General features: G+C 41.8%; 1 protein-coding gene across 2 annotated transcripts in view; it reads right to left on the minus strand.

The window, feature by feature from the left end:
• Positions 1 to 13,235, minus strand: part of PITPNC1 (phosphatidylinositol transfer protein, cytoplasmic 1) — a 366,383-nt gene that overhangs the window by 16,856 nt on the left and 336,292 nt on the right. For both annotated transcript variants that reach the window (XM_006833590.1, XM_006833591.1), the window contains 2 exons: positions 4,615 to 4,770; positions 1,317 to 1,380 (listed from right to left, as the gene is read on the minus strand). In XM_006833590.1, the coding sequence (XP_006833653.1) occupies positions 1,317 to 1,380; positions 4,615 to 4,770 (220 nt within the window). The remainder of the gene's footprint in view (positions 1 to 1,316; positions 1,381 to 4,614; positions 4,771 to 13,235) is intronic.

Below are 13,235 nucleotides of genomic sequence, written 5' to 3' on the forward strand. Positions count from 1 at the left end.
TTTTTTTTTTTTTCTTTTTTCCTTCAGCACAAGAAGTTCCCTGGGTTACAAATGTCAGATTTGGGGACAACTCCCACTTGCCCTTTAATGTTATGTAAATATGCCTTCACTTTGAAACTACTGAACCAACTCCTACCTGCAACATATTCTTCATTTGCTGGGCATGCAGCTTTTAAATCATTGAAAAGGCCTGGAGTGTTTTCTTGCACTAAAATAAGGCAGGAGTCCTAGTGTGACGCTGTGGGTTAATGCACAGACTGCAAAGCCGTTTGAATTGCAAGGTTAAAGCCGTTTGAATTGCAAGGTTGGTGGTTCAAGCTCACCAGCTGCTCCTCAGAAATCCTATATAGGGTCGCTATGGGTCAGAACTAACTCAACAGCACTTAACAACAACAACAAAGTAAGGGTGAAGATTTTGTCTCCAACCTGGGGACAGCCTATACTCTGCCTTTTAAAATGTGGCTCAGGAACAGCCTTACTGACATTCATTGGCTTTGCCCGCTCAGCCCAATGCATCCTTTTACTTTAAATTTGATGCCTTCTGTTGAGAAGTGGGAAGGAATTGGTGGAACAGTAACAGAAGAGCGCCAAAACGTAATCTAGGTTACACTCAGAACAAAGTCAATGTGACTCAAGTAAAGCCCAAGGAGGAGGGCGTTTCATTAGGCCGTCGACCTGAAAACCGAATCTAACCCAAGTCCCCAGCTGGGCGTGTTCATTTCTATTTATAGTCAAGGGCACTAGTCCTCTGAGGATGGACTCTGAATGCAGTGGACCCAAGGGGACGAAACAGTAGTGCTGAGGACTGGAAAGGTGTTCCATCCATCATGGGGTGAAGTGTATCTTGGTTTCATTTTCTGGAAAGGTGCAGAATTTGTTTAACTCTTCCCAGATCATGAGAAAACCTGAGTTAGGATTAACAGAACTCCTGAGCCTCTGCCCTTCAATTCTCGCAGATTCTGTTTTTGGTGATGGATTGTTTCAAATGTTCTCTGAGTCGATGAAAGCACTGCTTTCAAACTTGATATGATGTGTTGGACAGCTTTGATTTTGAATGCAAGTTGGGGATAAAGTAGGAAGGGCTGGAAACTCCTCCAACCGAGCATGAAAACATAAAACACACTGAGCTCTTACTTGGTCAGTATCTCTGGTTGTTGTAGATGAAGCTGTAATTATGTTCTTCTTCATTATGCTCTGTAGACAGAAAGCCCTGTATTGTCATCCTTCTAGATAGTAGCTGAAGGCAGATGGACTGAAAGCCCAAATCAACATGTTATGAAGATGTTCTACAAGTTATTGTTGGGAAATTGACTTACCGTACCACTCATCAACCCACGCAAAAGCCTGTCTATGGCCAATCAGCAGAATGTCTCGGACCACCTAAAAGGTAAAAGAAGGAGGTTGAAATCATACCATGTTTGACGAAAACTATCTGGAAAATAGGTCGCTTCAATTCTGGGAATCCTGGCGACAACCAGTTCCTCTATCCCTTCTCCATCTGTGAAGACAGTCAAAGGCTGATAGATACTGAGCTTGCTCATGCTCAGCCTTTTCCATGACATGCATGCACTTGCGATAAATTCATCTTTTTGTTTTATTGAGAGCCAGGCTAGCAGGGGGTGTGCAAACTAATGACAACTATTTGGCAGTCACACCGCAGTGAAATTAATCTCTCTAGGCTAATCACCTCGAGGCTTTCTTTTCATTTATCTTTAAAACAGTTTCTACTTTTTGTTTGATGAAGGGTGTGTCTCACGGTTGCCAGGAGGTCACAGCTGTCAGAAAGAAAGGCCATGCTTTGTGGAGTAGCAAGTCACTCCTAAGAAAGAGGACTTTACCACCTTTTCTTTTCTCTGATGAAACAGCCTAAAAAAAAAAATGGCTTTTTTTTTTCTTTTCTTTTAATGGAATGGAAGTGTGAATACAAGATAAAATCTCAGTAAACACACATGACTTTCATGTATGAATAATATGAATATTTTTGTAATACATGAATTATGAGTATCATTTCATGTAATAATATTTTAGCCAACAATTCCTAAAAGAGACGAAATAAGAGACCTGAACAAGAATGAAAGATAATAGGATTAATAAGGCTGACTAGAGATGAAAAGAAATTGTTTCCTAGGATAGTACATAATGGTAGAAGGCTAAGATAGATAACATGTTAGCTATATATATGTGTGTGTGCATGTGTGTGCAGTACCATTGTGCTTTTATTTTGTTCTCTTTTGTCCTGTATAAATACAACTTTTAGGTTCTTGGGATTCTCACAGCCTTCCTCCAACATCCCTTTTTTACTTGTCAAACAAATTGAGCACTTGTTGAAAACCTCTCATGGAAGGTTCAAGCATGTTTCAATAAATGAAGGATTTTAATTTGGTGCATTTAAAGAAACAAGGGAAGCATTTATAATGAAGTGTTTATTACTCCAGGCCCCTGGATATCTAGTGAGGCTTTTATGGCCTGGAAGGAGGAAACATATGTACTGAAAATGAGGAACAACACACAGCCATACACACTTGAGTGCTGAGTGTGTCAAATTCATGGAAATCAAAAGAACAGCATGGAGGCATCAGTAAATATACCCTACTACATTAAGCACAACACAGCTGTCTGCTGGAAACAAGAACTCAATAATGTGCTAATGGCTCGCTTTCCAGCATTTCTCTCCCCCTGCCCCCCAACTGTGAATAGATTCTTTAAAAACAAAGGTGTTTAGAGAAAGGCATCCCCAGCAACTTTCCATCCATGCAAATACTAGCCTCAAATACTCATTAGCGACTCATGTGCCAGAGCAGGTGTGTTTTTGAGGGCGTTGATAGCACTTTGTTGATATTTAGTAATGAGCAATGGGAATGCCTCTTATAAGAGCATGATTCTTACAGGTATTTTAAGGAAGATAATGGAGTTTCAAAATTGGCCAAAGTTATCTGTGAGAAAAGAAAAGGAAAGAATAAAGGACTCTAGGGTAGTCTAAATATACTTTGTAAAGGGAAATAATAAAGTTTACAATGATATTGGTACTATTAAAAGGAGGTCATTTTGGGTCCAAAATGTGCAAGAAAAAAAATGAAAAAAGAAAACCTGTGGTGGGAAGTCATTGAGGATACAGTCTTAGAGCAACACAGTGTTGAGGCGGGGAAAGGTTTGACCCTTCCTGTGTAATGACAGACAGCAGAAAACAGGAGGGTCCAGAACTTGATTTCTAATATTCTCATTCCGTGCCCATCACTGGCTGGGCAGAATGGGTTCTGGAGCTCAGCGGAGGGTCAGCACACTTCTCTGTTCCAGAAAACCAAGAATTCATAGTCTGCTACTGCTGTGAATCAAGTTGCCAGGGTTCCTGAGACCCGCGATCTAGTCTATGGTTACAAATTGAAGATCTGGACTTTTGAGTGTCTGTTGGTCTCTAAACCAGAGCAGACAAGTTATAAGAGGTCAGGGCGTTAAGATGAAATTCTAGTGCCCCCAGAGGAATTTCAGAAAGCTTCTCTTCATAAGTTTCTAAGTGGAAAACTAAGCAGATATTCAGCCTATCTGAAACATAGAGACAACTTGGCACTTGGGCAGTATTTATTTGTATGAAAATAGGCCTACAAAGGGCAGTTGTTCAACACTGCATTTCTCGTTTTTTTCCCCCATGAGGATAAGTTAAGCATTATGTTGTTGTTAAATCCCATCGAGTTGGTTCTGACTCATAGTGACCCCTATATACGGTTTCTGAGGTGCAGCTGACCGATCTTACGGTTAGCAGTGTTCAGTGCTTATCCTACAGCGCCACACCAGGGCCTTAGAAACCCCTAAAACTTAAATCACCACCGAGTGGCTTCCTACTAAAAAGTTAAAGACATTTAGCTGAAGTGGGCATTACAATTGAAATCTGTGTTTTGAGGTTGTTGATGGTAATTTTTTGCTAACAGGATTATTATGTGAGCAGGAACACTGAAGTGCCTGGTCTAATGGGACACCTGGGATCTCTTGTTCTGTCTCTCAGGGCATGTTTTACTTTAGGTGCTGACATTTGCAGTATCTTTTGGGTGAGAATTATCCTTGGGGGCTGCACACACAGATAAACCCTCTGGTTTCTTTCAGGTACCTCTGTCTTGAACAAGATTAGCCTGATACCTACAAGAGAAGGATGTTTCAAAAGCCAGCTTTCCAAATCCATTCACCCAAAAGATATGGAGACCACAGAAGGAGAGAGGAAGTGTCAAGCATCTATCAAGGAGGAAATTAAACTTGCTTATAAAGGAAATTTTCATCACAAATACACTTTCTAGATGCAGACACCTTTGTATCTGTGTGCATCCTGTGCTCTGCCCGGCAAGAAAGACAGTTACAGCTGACCCTCATTATTTGTGGATTCCATATTTGCAAAATCGCTTACTCTCTAAAAATACTCATGAGTGCCCCTTTGCAGGTTACAGACGTGCCCATGTGCAGAGCAGCAACATAGTCCCAGTTGAGGATGAACAAGGCTTGGTCTGTGTTCAAGAGCAGTGTCACCAGTAACTTCTAGAACATCATTGCTAAGAATAATGGCAATTGAGTGTATGCTGTTGCTACTCTGCTATGAATGCATGGTTCAGGAGCTGACGTTTGTTTACTTACCTTGTGTACAAATTGTTCCACTCTGGTCTGAAGCCCCCAGACTTCAAACTTCACGGTCACCAGCTTGTAGGAACACATGATGGGCTGATGATTGTCCCTCCAGCCTTCCCTCAACTGTCCCCGTCCTGTCTTCTCTGACTTGAAGTGTTTAGGATCCTAGGGGGGGAAATATCAAAGAAATGGCAACTGACAGGACAGCTGTCGTTTATATGACGCATCCAGAAGAGGCAAATCCAGAGAGACAGAAAGCAGATTAGTGGTTGGCTGGGGTTGGGGTAGAAGAATGAGGGGGGATGACTGCTGATGGGTACAGGTTTACTTGCTGGAATGATGAACACTACTGTCTAGGATTAGATAGTGATGGTGGTTGTATAACCTAGTTGTTAAGTGCCATCGAATCAGTTCTGACCCATGGCGATCCAGTTTAGGGTTTCTGAGGAGCGGCAGGTGGGTTTGAACTACTGACCTTATGGTTCAAACTGATCCAGTGCATCAGGACTCCATACAACCTTGAGACTATGCTAAATACCACTGAATTGTACACTTTAAAGAGTGACTTACATCTCAATTAAAGGAAGAAAGATTACAATGTAACCAAGTGGTGAAAATATAGCTCATCTAATTAAATGTTAAAAAAAGAACAGTTTAAAGCTAGATTTCTGACATTGTATTGTAGTTTTCCCCATGATTTTTGAGTCAATAAAGTTTATTCCACGTTTATTAATAACAACAAAATTTCAATCAATACATCAGAATCTAAATCCATTCAACAACTTCAGATAATCATTCAGTAATAGCTATAAAACCAAGCATCTGCCTACCTATGCCCCATCAATTCCATTTTTGGGTGAACTGAGCCTATATGTCTTCCACAAGGCTGTATTAGAATATGCACATAGCAAGTGTAGACATAATAGGTACAAACTAGAACAGAGCAAGTGTTCATCAGCAGGAAAACATTAAATAAATGGCATATCCATCCACACAATGGCTACACAGTAAGGAAAAAGAACCAACTACTGATGTACGCCAAGAACATGCAGGACTCTCAAACATGATGATGCGTAAAAGTAGCCAGCCACAATGGTACACACACCAATGGATACTCTAGAACAACCAAAACTTATTTATGGTAATAAAAGTTAGCCTAGCAATATACTCTTGGGAGGAGCTAATTTCCAAGGAATATGAAAGAAAAGTCTAAGATGATAATGATGGGTGTGCTTTCAATGATGATCTGAATATCATTTATAAAAATTCATCAAGGTATACATAAGATTGGACTCTTGGTGTGATGCTATGGATCAGCACTGGACTGCGAACCACAAGGCGGGCAGTTCAAACCCACCAGCTGCTCCTGGGAAACCCTACACACAGTTGCTATGAGTTGGCACCGACTCATTGGCACTTAACAACAACATACATAAGATTTGGGTTCTACCTCAAGAAAAGAAAGTGAAAAAAATAAAATAAAATAAAAAGCTTAACTACTTGACACTTAGTGATTGCCAGCTATGATTATTTAATTATTGTTGTTAAGTGTCATGGAGTGGGTTCTAACTCATAGTGACCCTCCATAGGATTTCCAAGGCTTTGGAGGAGCGGAAAGCCTCATCTTTCTCCTGAGGAGAGGCTGGTAGACTTGAACTGCTGACCTTGTGGAAAGTCCAGTGTTTATTTTACAGAGCTCCCAATTATTTTACTAAAGGATTATTTTTCAGTGTGACTGTAAAATAAATATGACAATAATAAGCTAGAAAAAAAGCCTTCAATTGTATTCAAAATGGTATCTATATGGACTTTATCAAAGTGAAAAAATTTGTGCACCAAAGAAAGTAAAATGAGAAACTAAAGAATGGGAGAAAATATTTGGACAACATGGGTCTGATAAAAAGTCTCCATATAAAGAACTCCTACAAGTCAACAATGCAAAGATAAAACATCCCAATCAAAACATGAACAAAGGAACAGACGTTTCTCCAAAGAAGATATACACATGGCCCAGGAAAAGATGCTCAAAGATATTAGTCATCAGGGAGATACAAATCAAAACCAGAATGATATAACACTCCACACCCACTAGGATGGCTATTGTTAGAAAATCAGAAAATAACAAGTTGATGAGGAGATGGAGAGATGGGAATCCTCATCTGCTGGTGGACACGTAAAATGGCATAGCCAAGGTGGAAAAGAGTTTGGCATAGAATTATCATATAACCCAGCCATCTACCCCTAGGTATCTACCCAAAAGAACAGATACCAGGGACTCAAAAAGACACTTGGGCACCAGTGCTCATTGAAGCATTATTCACAACAGACTGAAGATGGAAACAACCCAAGTGCCCATCATCAGACGAGTTGTTTGTTCTTGTTAACTATCAGAGTCGGTTTCAACTCACTGTGACCCTGTATAGGAGTGACTGGTGAGTACGAACCACCAACCTTGCGGTCTAACACATCCTGCAGCGCCACACCAGGACAAAATATTGTATATGCATACAATGGATTATTATTGAGCCATAAAGAAAAATCAAGTTCTGATACATATCATATGGATGAACTTTGAAACATTATGCTAAGTGAAAAAAGTCAGGCACAAAAGACTAAATATTGTATGATCCCTCTTATATGAAAGATCTAGAATACGAAAATGCATAGAGAACAAAGTTTATTAGCGGGTACCAGGAGGACGTGGGTGGAGAAGGGTGAAGGTGAGTTATTATTTAAAGGATACTGAATGTCTTAGGTATTTAGTGTTACCATAACAGAACTACCACAGTAGATGGCTTTAACAAACAGAAATTGATTTCTGTTTGGAACGAATGGTGAAAAATTTAGATATGGATAATCGGTGTATCCATAACATGGTGTGGCGCTGAAGGTTAATGCGCTGGACGGCAAAGGCGGCGGTTCAAGCTCACCAGCTGTTCCTTGGAAACATAAAGGGTCACTATGGGTCGGAACCAGTTCGATGGCACTTAACAACAACAAAATGATGAACTTAATGACATTGAATTGTACATGTAAAAATGGTCAGAACTGACTAGAAGGCACTTACCAACAACAATGTGTATACATATTCTACCACAATAAAAAATGTTTTTAATAGATAAATTAAAAAAAAACAAAACATGTAAGTGAAAGAAGCCAGTGACTAAAGGCCACATTGTATAATTACATTTATATGAAATGTCCGGAACAGGCAAATTCAGAGAGAGAGAAATTAGATTAGTGGTTGCCTTAGGTTCTGTGTGTAGCGGCGCGGATGGTATAGTGTGGGGACAGCTGATAGGTACAAAGGTTTCTTTCTGGGGTGATGAAGACATTCTAAAATTAGATTGAGGTGATGGCTCACAACTTTGTAAATATGCTAAGACCTGTTGAATTATATCCTTAAAATAGGTGAACTTTATAGTATGTAAGTTATGTATCAATAAAGCTATTAAAAATATATATGCATACATATGCAGGTAGCCCCTGACTGAAAAACGTTCGAGGTATGATGAATTGCACGTAAGATCGCCATTTTTTTCAGTACATCTTATTGTTAGGAATAGGTACTACGGAAATTTACATGAAATGTTTGCAGCCCTCAAAGCCAAATAAAGACTGGATTCATAAAGATACTGATTTTTTTTTGTTGCTAAATGCTGTTGAGTTGGTTCTGGCTCATAGCAACCCCGTATAGAGTTTCCGAAGCTACAAATCTTTGCAGGAGCAGAAAGCCTCATCTTTCTGTCCCGAAGATATGGATAATAAAAGGAAATAATAATGAAACCTTAAAAAAAAAAACACCCAAACCCACAACAGTCATGAGTATGAAATCCCCTTTGTAAGTCAGGGACTACCTGTGCAATCTTAAAAACAAGGCTAGGTGTTACCTCAGAAGGATTCTTTTGGGGTGTACACTGGCTCTAGTTTACTAATGCTAAGTGCTATGGAGTTGGTTCCGACTCACAGCAAACCTGTATAAGGTTTCCAAGGAGCGGCTGGAGAGTTTGAACCACCAAACTTTCAGTTAGCACTCTGGTGCTTATCCTACAGCACTACACCAGGACTTCAGGTTTACTGATGTTGCTAAAGTGCAATGAAGTTTGGGTTCCAACTCATAGAGACCCTGTATAGGGTTTCCGAGGAGCATCTATCTGGTGGGTTTGAACCACGAACCTTGCTGTTCAAACCTACCTTGTGGTCCGTCCAGTGCTTATCCTACAGCACCACACCAGGACTCATGATGTTGTTGTTACGTGTCGTGGAGTCGGTTCCGACTCATAGCGATCCTGTACAGGGTTTCCAAGGTTGGAAATCTTTACGGGAGCAGAAAGCCTCAACTTTCTCCCGCGGAGCAGTTGGTAGTTTCGAACTGCTGACCTTGCGGTTCGCAGCCCGATTTGTAACCACTTCGCTACCAGAGCTCCTTAGGACTTCTGATAGTCCTGTGTAAATAATTGTTATGCTGTTGTGAGTTGCCATGAAGTCGGCTCCAGCTCATGGAGACCCCACATAAAGTAGAGCAAAACTTCAAACCACCCTGCACCATTGTCATGACCCTTGTTGTGTGTGAATCCATTGTTGTGGCCATTGTGTCTACTCAGGTCATCGAGACACTGCTCTACTGAACACGATGCCCTTTTCTATCTATTGGTCTTCCTTGATAACATCCAAATTGAACAAGACAAAGCCTGGTGGTGGTGGTGGTGGTGGTGGTGGGTTAGCAGGCAGTGTTTATCCTATAGCGCCACATAAGGACTCCAAGACAGAGTCTATCTTCAATTACAAGAACCATTCTGGTTGTGTTTCTTCAAACACTGTGACTCGCTTTGACCAATGGGATGTAACGGAAAAGGTACTGGCCTCGCTGTGCTTAAAGCTGAAAGTCAGCCACAATGTAGAAAGTCTAGTTTGATTGTCTTGAGACCACCATGCTGGGAGGAAGCCGAAGCTTTCTGTGGAGAGGCCAGATTTTAGATGCTCCGGCCACATCAACTGTGAAGCTAGACACATGAATGGAAAAGTCATCTTAGATACTTCAGCCCAAGCATGTTGTTGTTAAGTACTGTGGAGTCGGTTCTGATTCATACTGACCCTGTACAGGGTTTCTGAGGCTGCAAATCTTTATGGGAGCAGAAAGCCTCATCTTTCTCCCGTGGAACAGCTGGTAGTTTCGAACTGCCGATCTTGAGATTAGCAGCCCGATTTGTAACCACAACGCAACCAGAGCTCCTTGCATTTGCTATTAGGAACAGAATATCCAGTCAAGGAGTCCTGGTGGTGCGGTGGGTTAAGTGCTGGGATGCGCGTTGCAAAGTTGGTGGTTCACACCCCTCAGCTACTCCATGGGCGAAAGATGAGGCTGTCTGTTTCCATAAAGAATGACAGTCTTGAAAATCCGGTTCTGTTCTGTCCTATAGGGTTGCTATGAATCAGTACTGACTTGATGTGATGGTAGTGGATGAGATGAACCCCAGTCAAGACTGAAGACTGGCTGAGAGATGATTCACAGTTATTTTAGGCCACTAGATTCTGGGGCGGTTTGTTACTCAGTAAGAGATCACAAAACAGATGTATTAACTGGATCACAAATACCAAAGATGAAGAGCAATGAATGCTGCTTTGTTTCTTCCCCTGGAACTCATGTAAAGTTCAGTCCATCAGCTGCACACCTGTGAGCTATTAACAAGGAAATGTCTACCTGCCAAGCAGTTCTCGTGAGTGAAAATACAGGAACTGGAGTGAAACAGGGAAAGCTGGTTTCTTTCTCTACCTGTCCTTTGACTTGCTCACAAGAGGCAAATGACGAGTCTAAATTCTTAGCTACCTGGACAACTGCATTAACAAAGAAGTTGTAAATCGTTAGCCCTGGTTTGTAGCTCAGGAGACGAGGCTTCCAGGCTATGACCAACCAGAACACGGGAAAGCAGACCCAAACCTGAGTGGAGGTTGTCCTACTTGGGCTAGCAACTGGGTAAACAAAGGATAGCTACAGAGTCAGCAAACAGAGCAAAGCAGAGCAGAGAGCTGCAGGAGGCAGACAAGCCACCGAGTGGATAAGCACTAGCCACAGGGAAATGGACTGAAAACCAGAGCTGTGGCCTAAGATGCCTTCGTGCTCCTCAGTTCCTGTGCAGGAGTGAGTGGACCTAAGAGGCTGCAGAGGAAGACACCTGGGCTGGTGGGTCATCCCACACAACGCCCTCCTGGGAAACAAGTCTCTATGTATTTAAATCATAGAAACCTTCATTAAACAAAAACATCAAAATGTGAAGCTGTTGTTTCTTGACATATCCTTCATCTAGGTCTAGACACTTCGGAGATGGTGTTTCCATTTCTCTAACCCTTCCCCGAATGGGAGATTTGGCTGTTTTTGTGTTTGGTTTTTTTAAATGTTTTATTGTGAATTATGTGATACTTTACATGGGAGAACATTAGTTTTACATTCATCCAATTGTATATCGTTTCATTGACATGGTTATCATCCCCTCCATGCATCATCAACTAACCAAAGGGTATACACTACAAGCCTACCCACCCCCCACCTCCACCCCCACCCCGGGCATCAACACACAGCCCCTCTCCCTCTCTGCATCATCAACCAACCAAAGGGTATATACCCTGCAAGCCTGCTCCCCCACCCCCATCCCGGTCGTCAGCACACAGTCCCTCTCCCTCTCTGGATCTAACTTCCCCAGCCACTCCATCTCTCACTCTCTCACGTCATCATCTCTGCCTCCATCTCTGGCATCACTGCTTCTCTGGGTAGGGTTCCGTTCTCCGCTCTTCTCCCTTGATGGTCCCAGGAACCTCCGATCCTAGACTGCAAAGTCAATCACTCCCCTCCTTTTGCTACAAAACGTCTGCCATTACATTTCCAACAGATTTGGCATTCTTGAAGGATTCAAATGGTGCTGCTTTTAAATGTTTTATTTGAGTTGGGGGAACAAATCTAAAGGGCAGAATCGGGGCTGTTGGGATGGGGTAAGTTGTCCCACTGAAAATATCAAAGGACAGCCCTAGCTCCCCTTGGAAGGATGAGTTTGTGCTTGTCAGGAAGTCTCTGCTTTATTGACTGGGCTTGGCTGGATTCTGTTGCAGACAACCACTGAGTTTGAAATGGCACTCGTTCAGGAATTTCAATGTACATATGTACATGCCCAATCCAGACTTCTCAAGAATAAGACAAGATTGAAATATGAAAATCGGGAGCACTGGCTGATTGCATTTCTAAAGCAGTTGAGAATTTCAGGGTCTCACAGCAAACTAAATAAAGATGCTTAAATCACTGTGTGGGTCTTAATCACACCACACAATTATAAAATCGTATTGTTGTTAAGTGCTGTCGAGTTAATTCCGACCCATAGCGTACCTGTACAGGGTTTCTGAGGAGCGGCTGGTGGGTTTGAACTGCAGACCTTGTAGCTTGCAGTCCAGTGCTGATCCTACAGTGCCATACCAGAAGTCCAAATTGAAAACGGGAGCCCTAGTGGTGCAGTTTAAACGCTCAGGTGCTAATTGAAAGGTCAGCAGTTCGAACCCATCAGCAACTACGAGAGAGAAAGACGTGGCAGTCTGCTTGTGTAACGGTTTACGGCCTTGGAAACCTTATTGAGGCACATTGAGTCGCTATGAGTGTTAGAATCGACTCGACAGCAACAGACTTTTATTGCAAAATGACATTTTGGGAAGAGGCTAAATGCCAACTGAGAAGCATACTATCTTTTCAAGATTCAGAATAGATTTTTTTAAGCTGACAGTGTTCACTTTACAGAACAGGACACCAATGCCTGAGAGAAAAGAGACATTTATCCCAAATCGCAGGCACTGATATCAGTGTGGAGACTCGAATCCCAGCCTCCCCTAATTCCAGCCCAATGTTCTTTCCACTGCAATGGTTTTTAATATTAAACAGCAAAAGAGTGTTTTTGTTATAGCCAGATGTCAAAGAAGCAATTAACAATTGGGTTTTTTTTATGGTAACAGAGTGTTGATTTTTTTTTTTTTTTGCAAGTCTGGTGTCACATCTCCAGCTGCTGATTTCATCTAGTAAATCTTCCACATGGCCCATAATTAGGGATTCACATCCAAGTGCTGAAGGGCATTAAGGGAGAAGGATTTACCAGAGGACTCCTTTAATCAAAACTCAGGATAAAAAAAAAATGAACATCCAGCTGAATGCCTTTGATTGAAGATGAACCAAAAAGAAGGGAAAGAAAGGCAAACTACGAGGTCCTACAAGGAGCTCTGGTAGCGTAGTGGTTACGAATCGGACTGCGAACCACAAGGTCAGCAGTTTGAAACTACCAGCTGTTCCACAGGAGAAAGGTGAGGCTTTCTGCTCCCGTAAAGATTTCCAGCCTCGGAAACCCTGTACAGGGTTGCTATGAGTCGGAATCGACTCCACGGCACATAACAACAACAACTAGGTCTTATCTGAAATATTCTGGTTGCTGCAAACTTTTCACTTGTCATGTTCTGTTCCTTTCCCTTGATCCCTCCCTGTTGCTCTCCTTGTCTTTTTCACTCTCCCAAAACCTATTTCTCTGGGAATCACTTGTATTTATTTTCTTTTTCTCATTTGAGTTTGTGAATGTTAAGTGCCGTCAAGTCAGTTCTGACCCATAGCG

The sequence above is a fragment of the Chrysochloris asiatica genome, unplaced genomic scaffold (assembly GCF_000296735.1).
Source record: "Chrysochloris asiatica unplaced genomic scaffold, ChrAsi1.0 scaffold00007, whole genome shotgun sequence".
NCBI lineage: Eukaryota > Metazoa > Chordata > Mammalia > Afrosoricida > Chrysochloridae > Chrysochloris > Chrysochloris asiatica.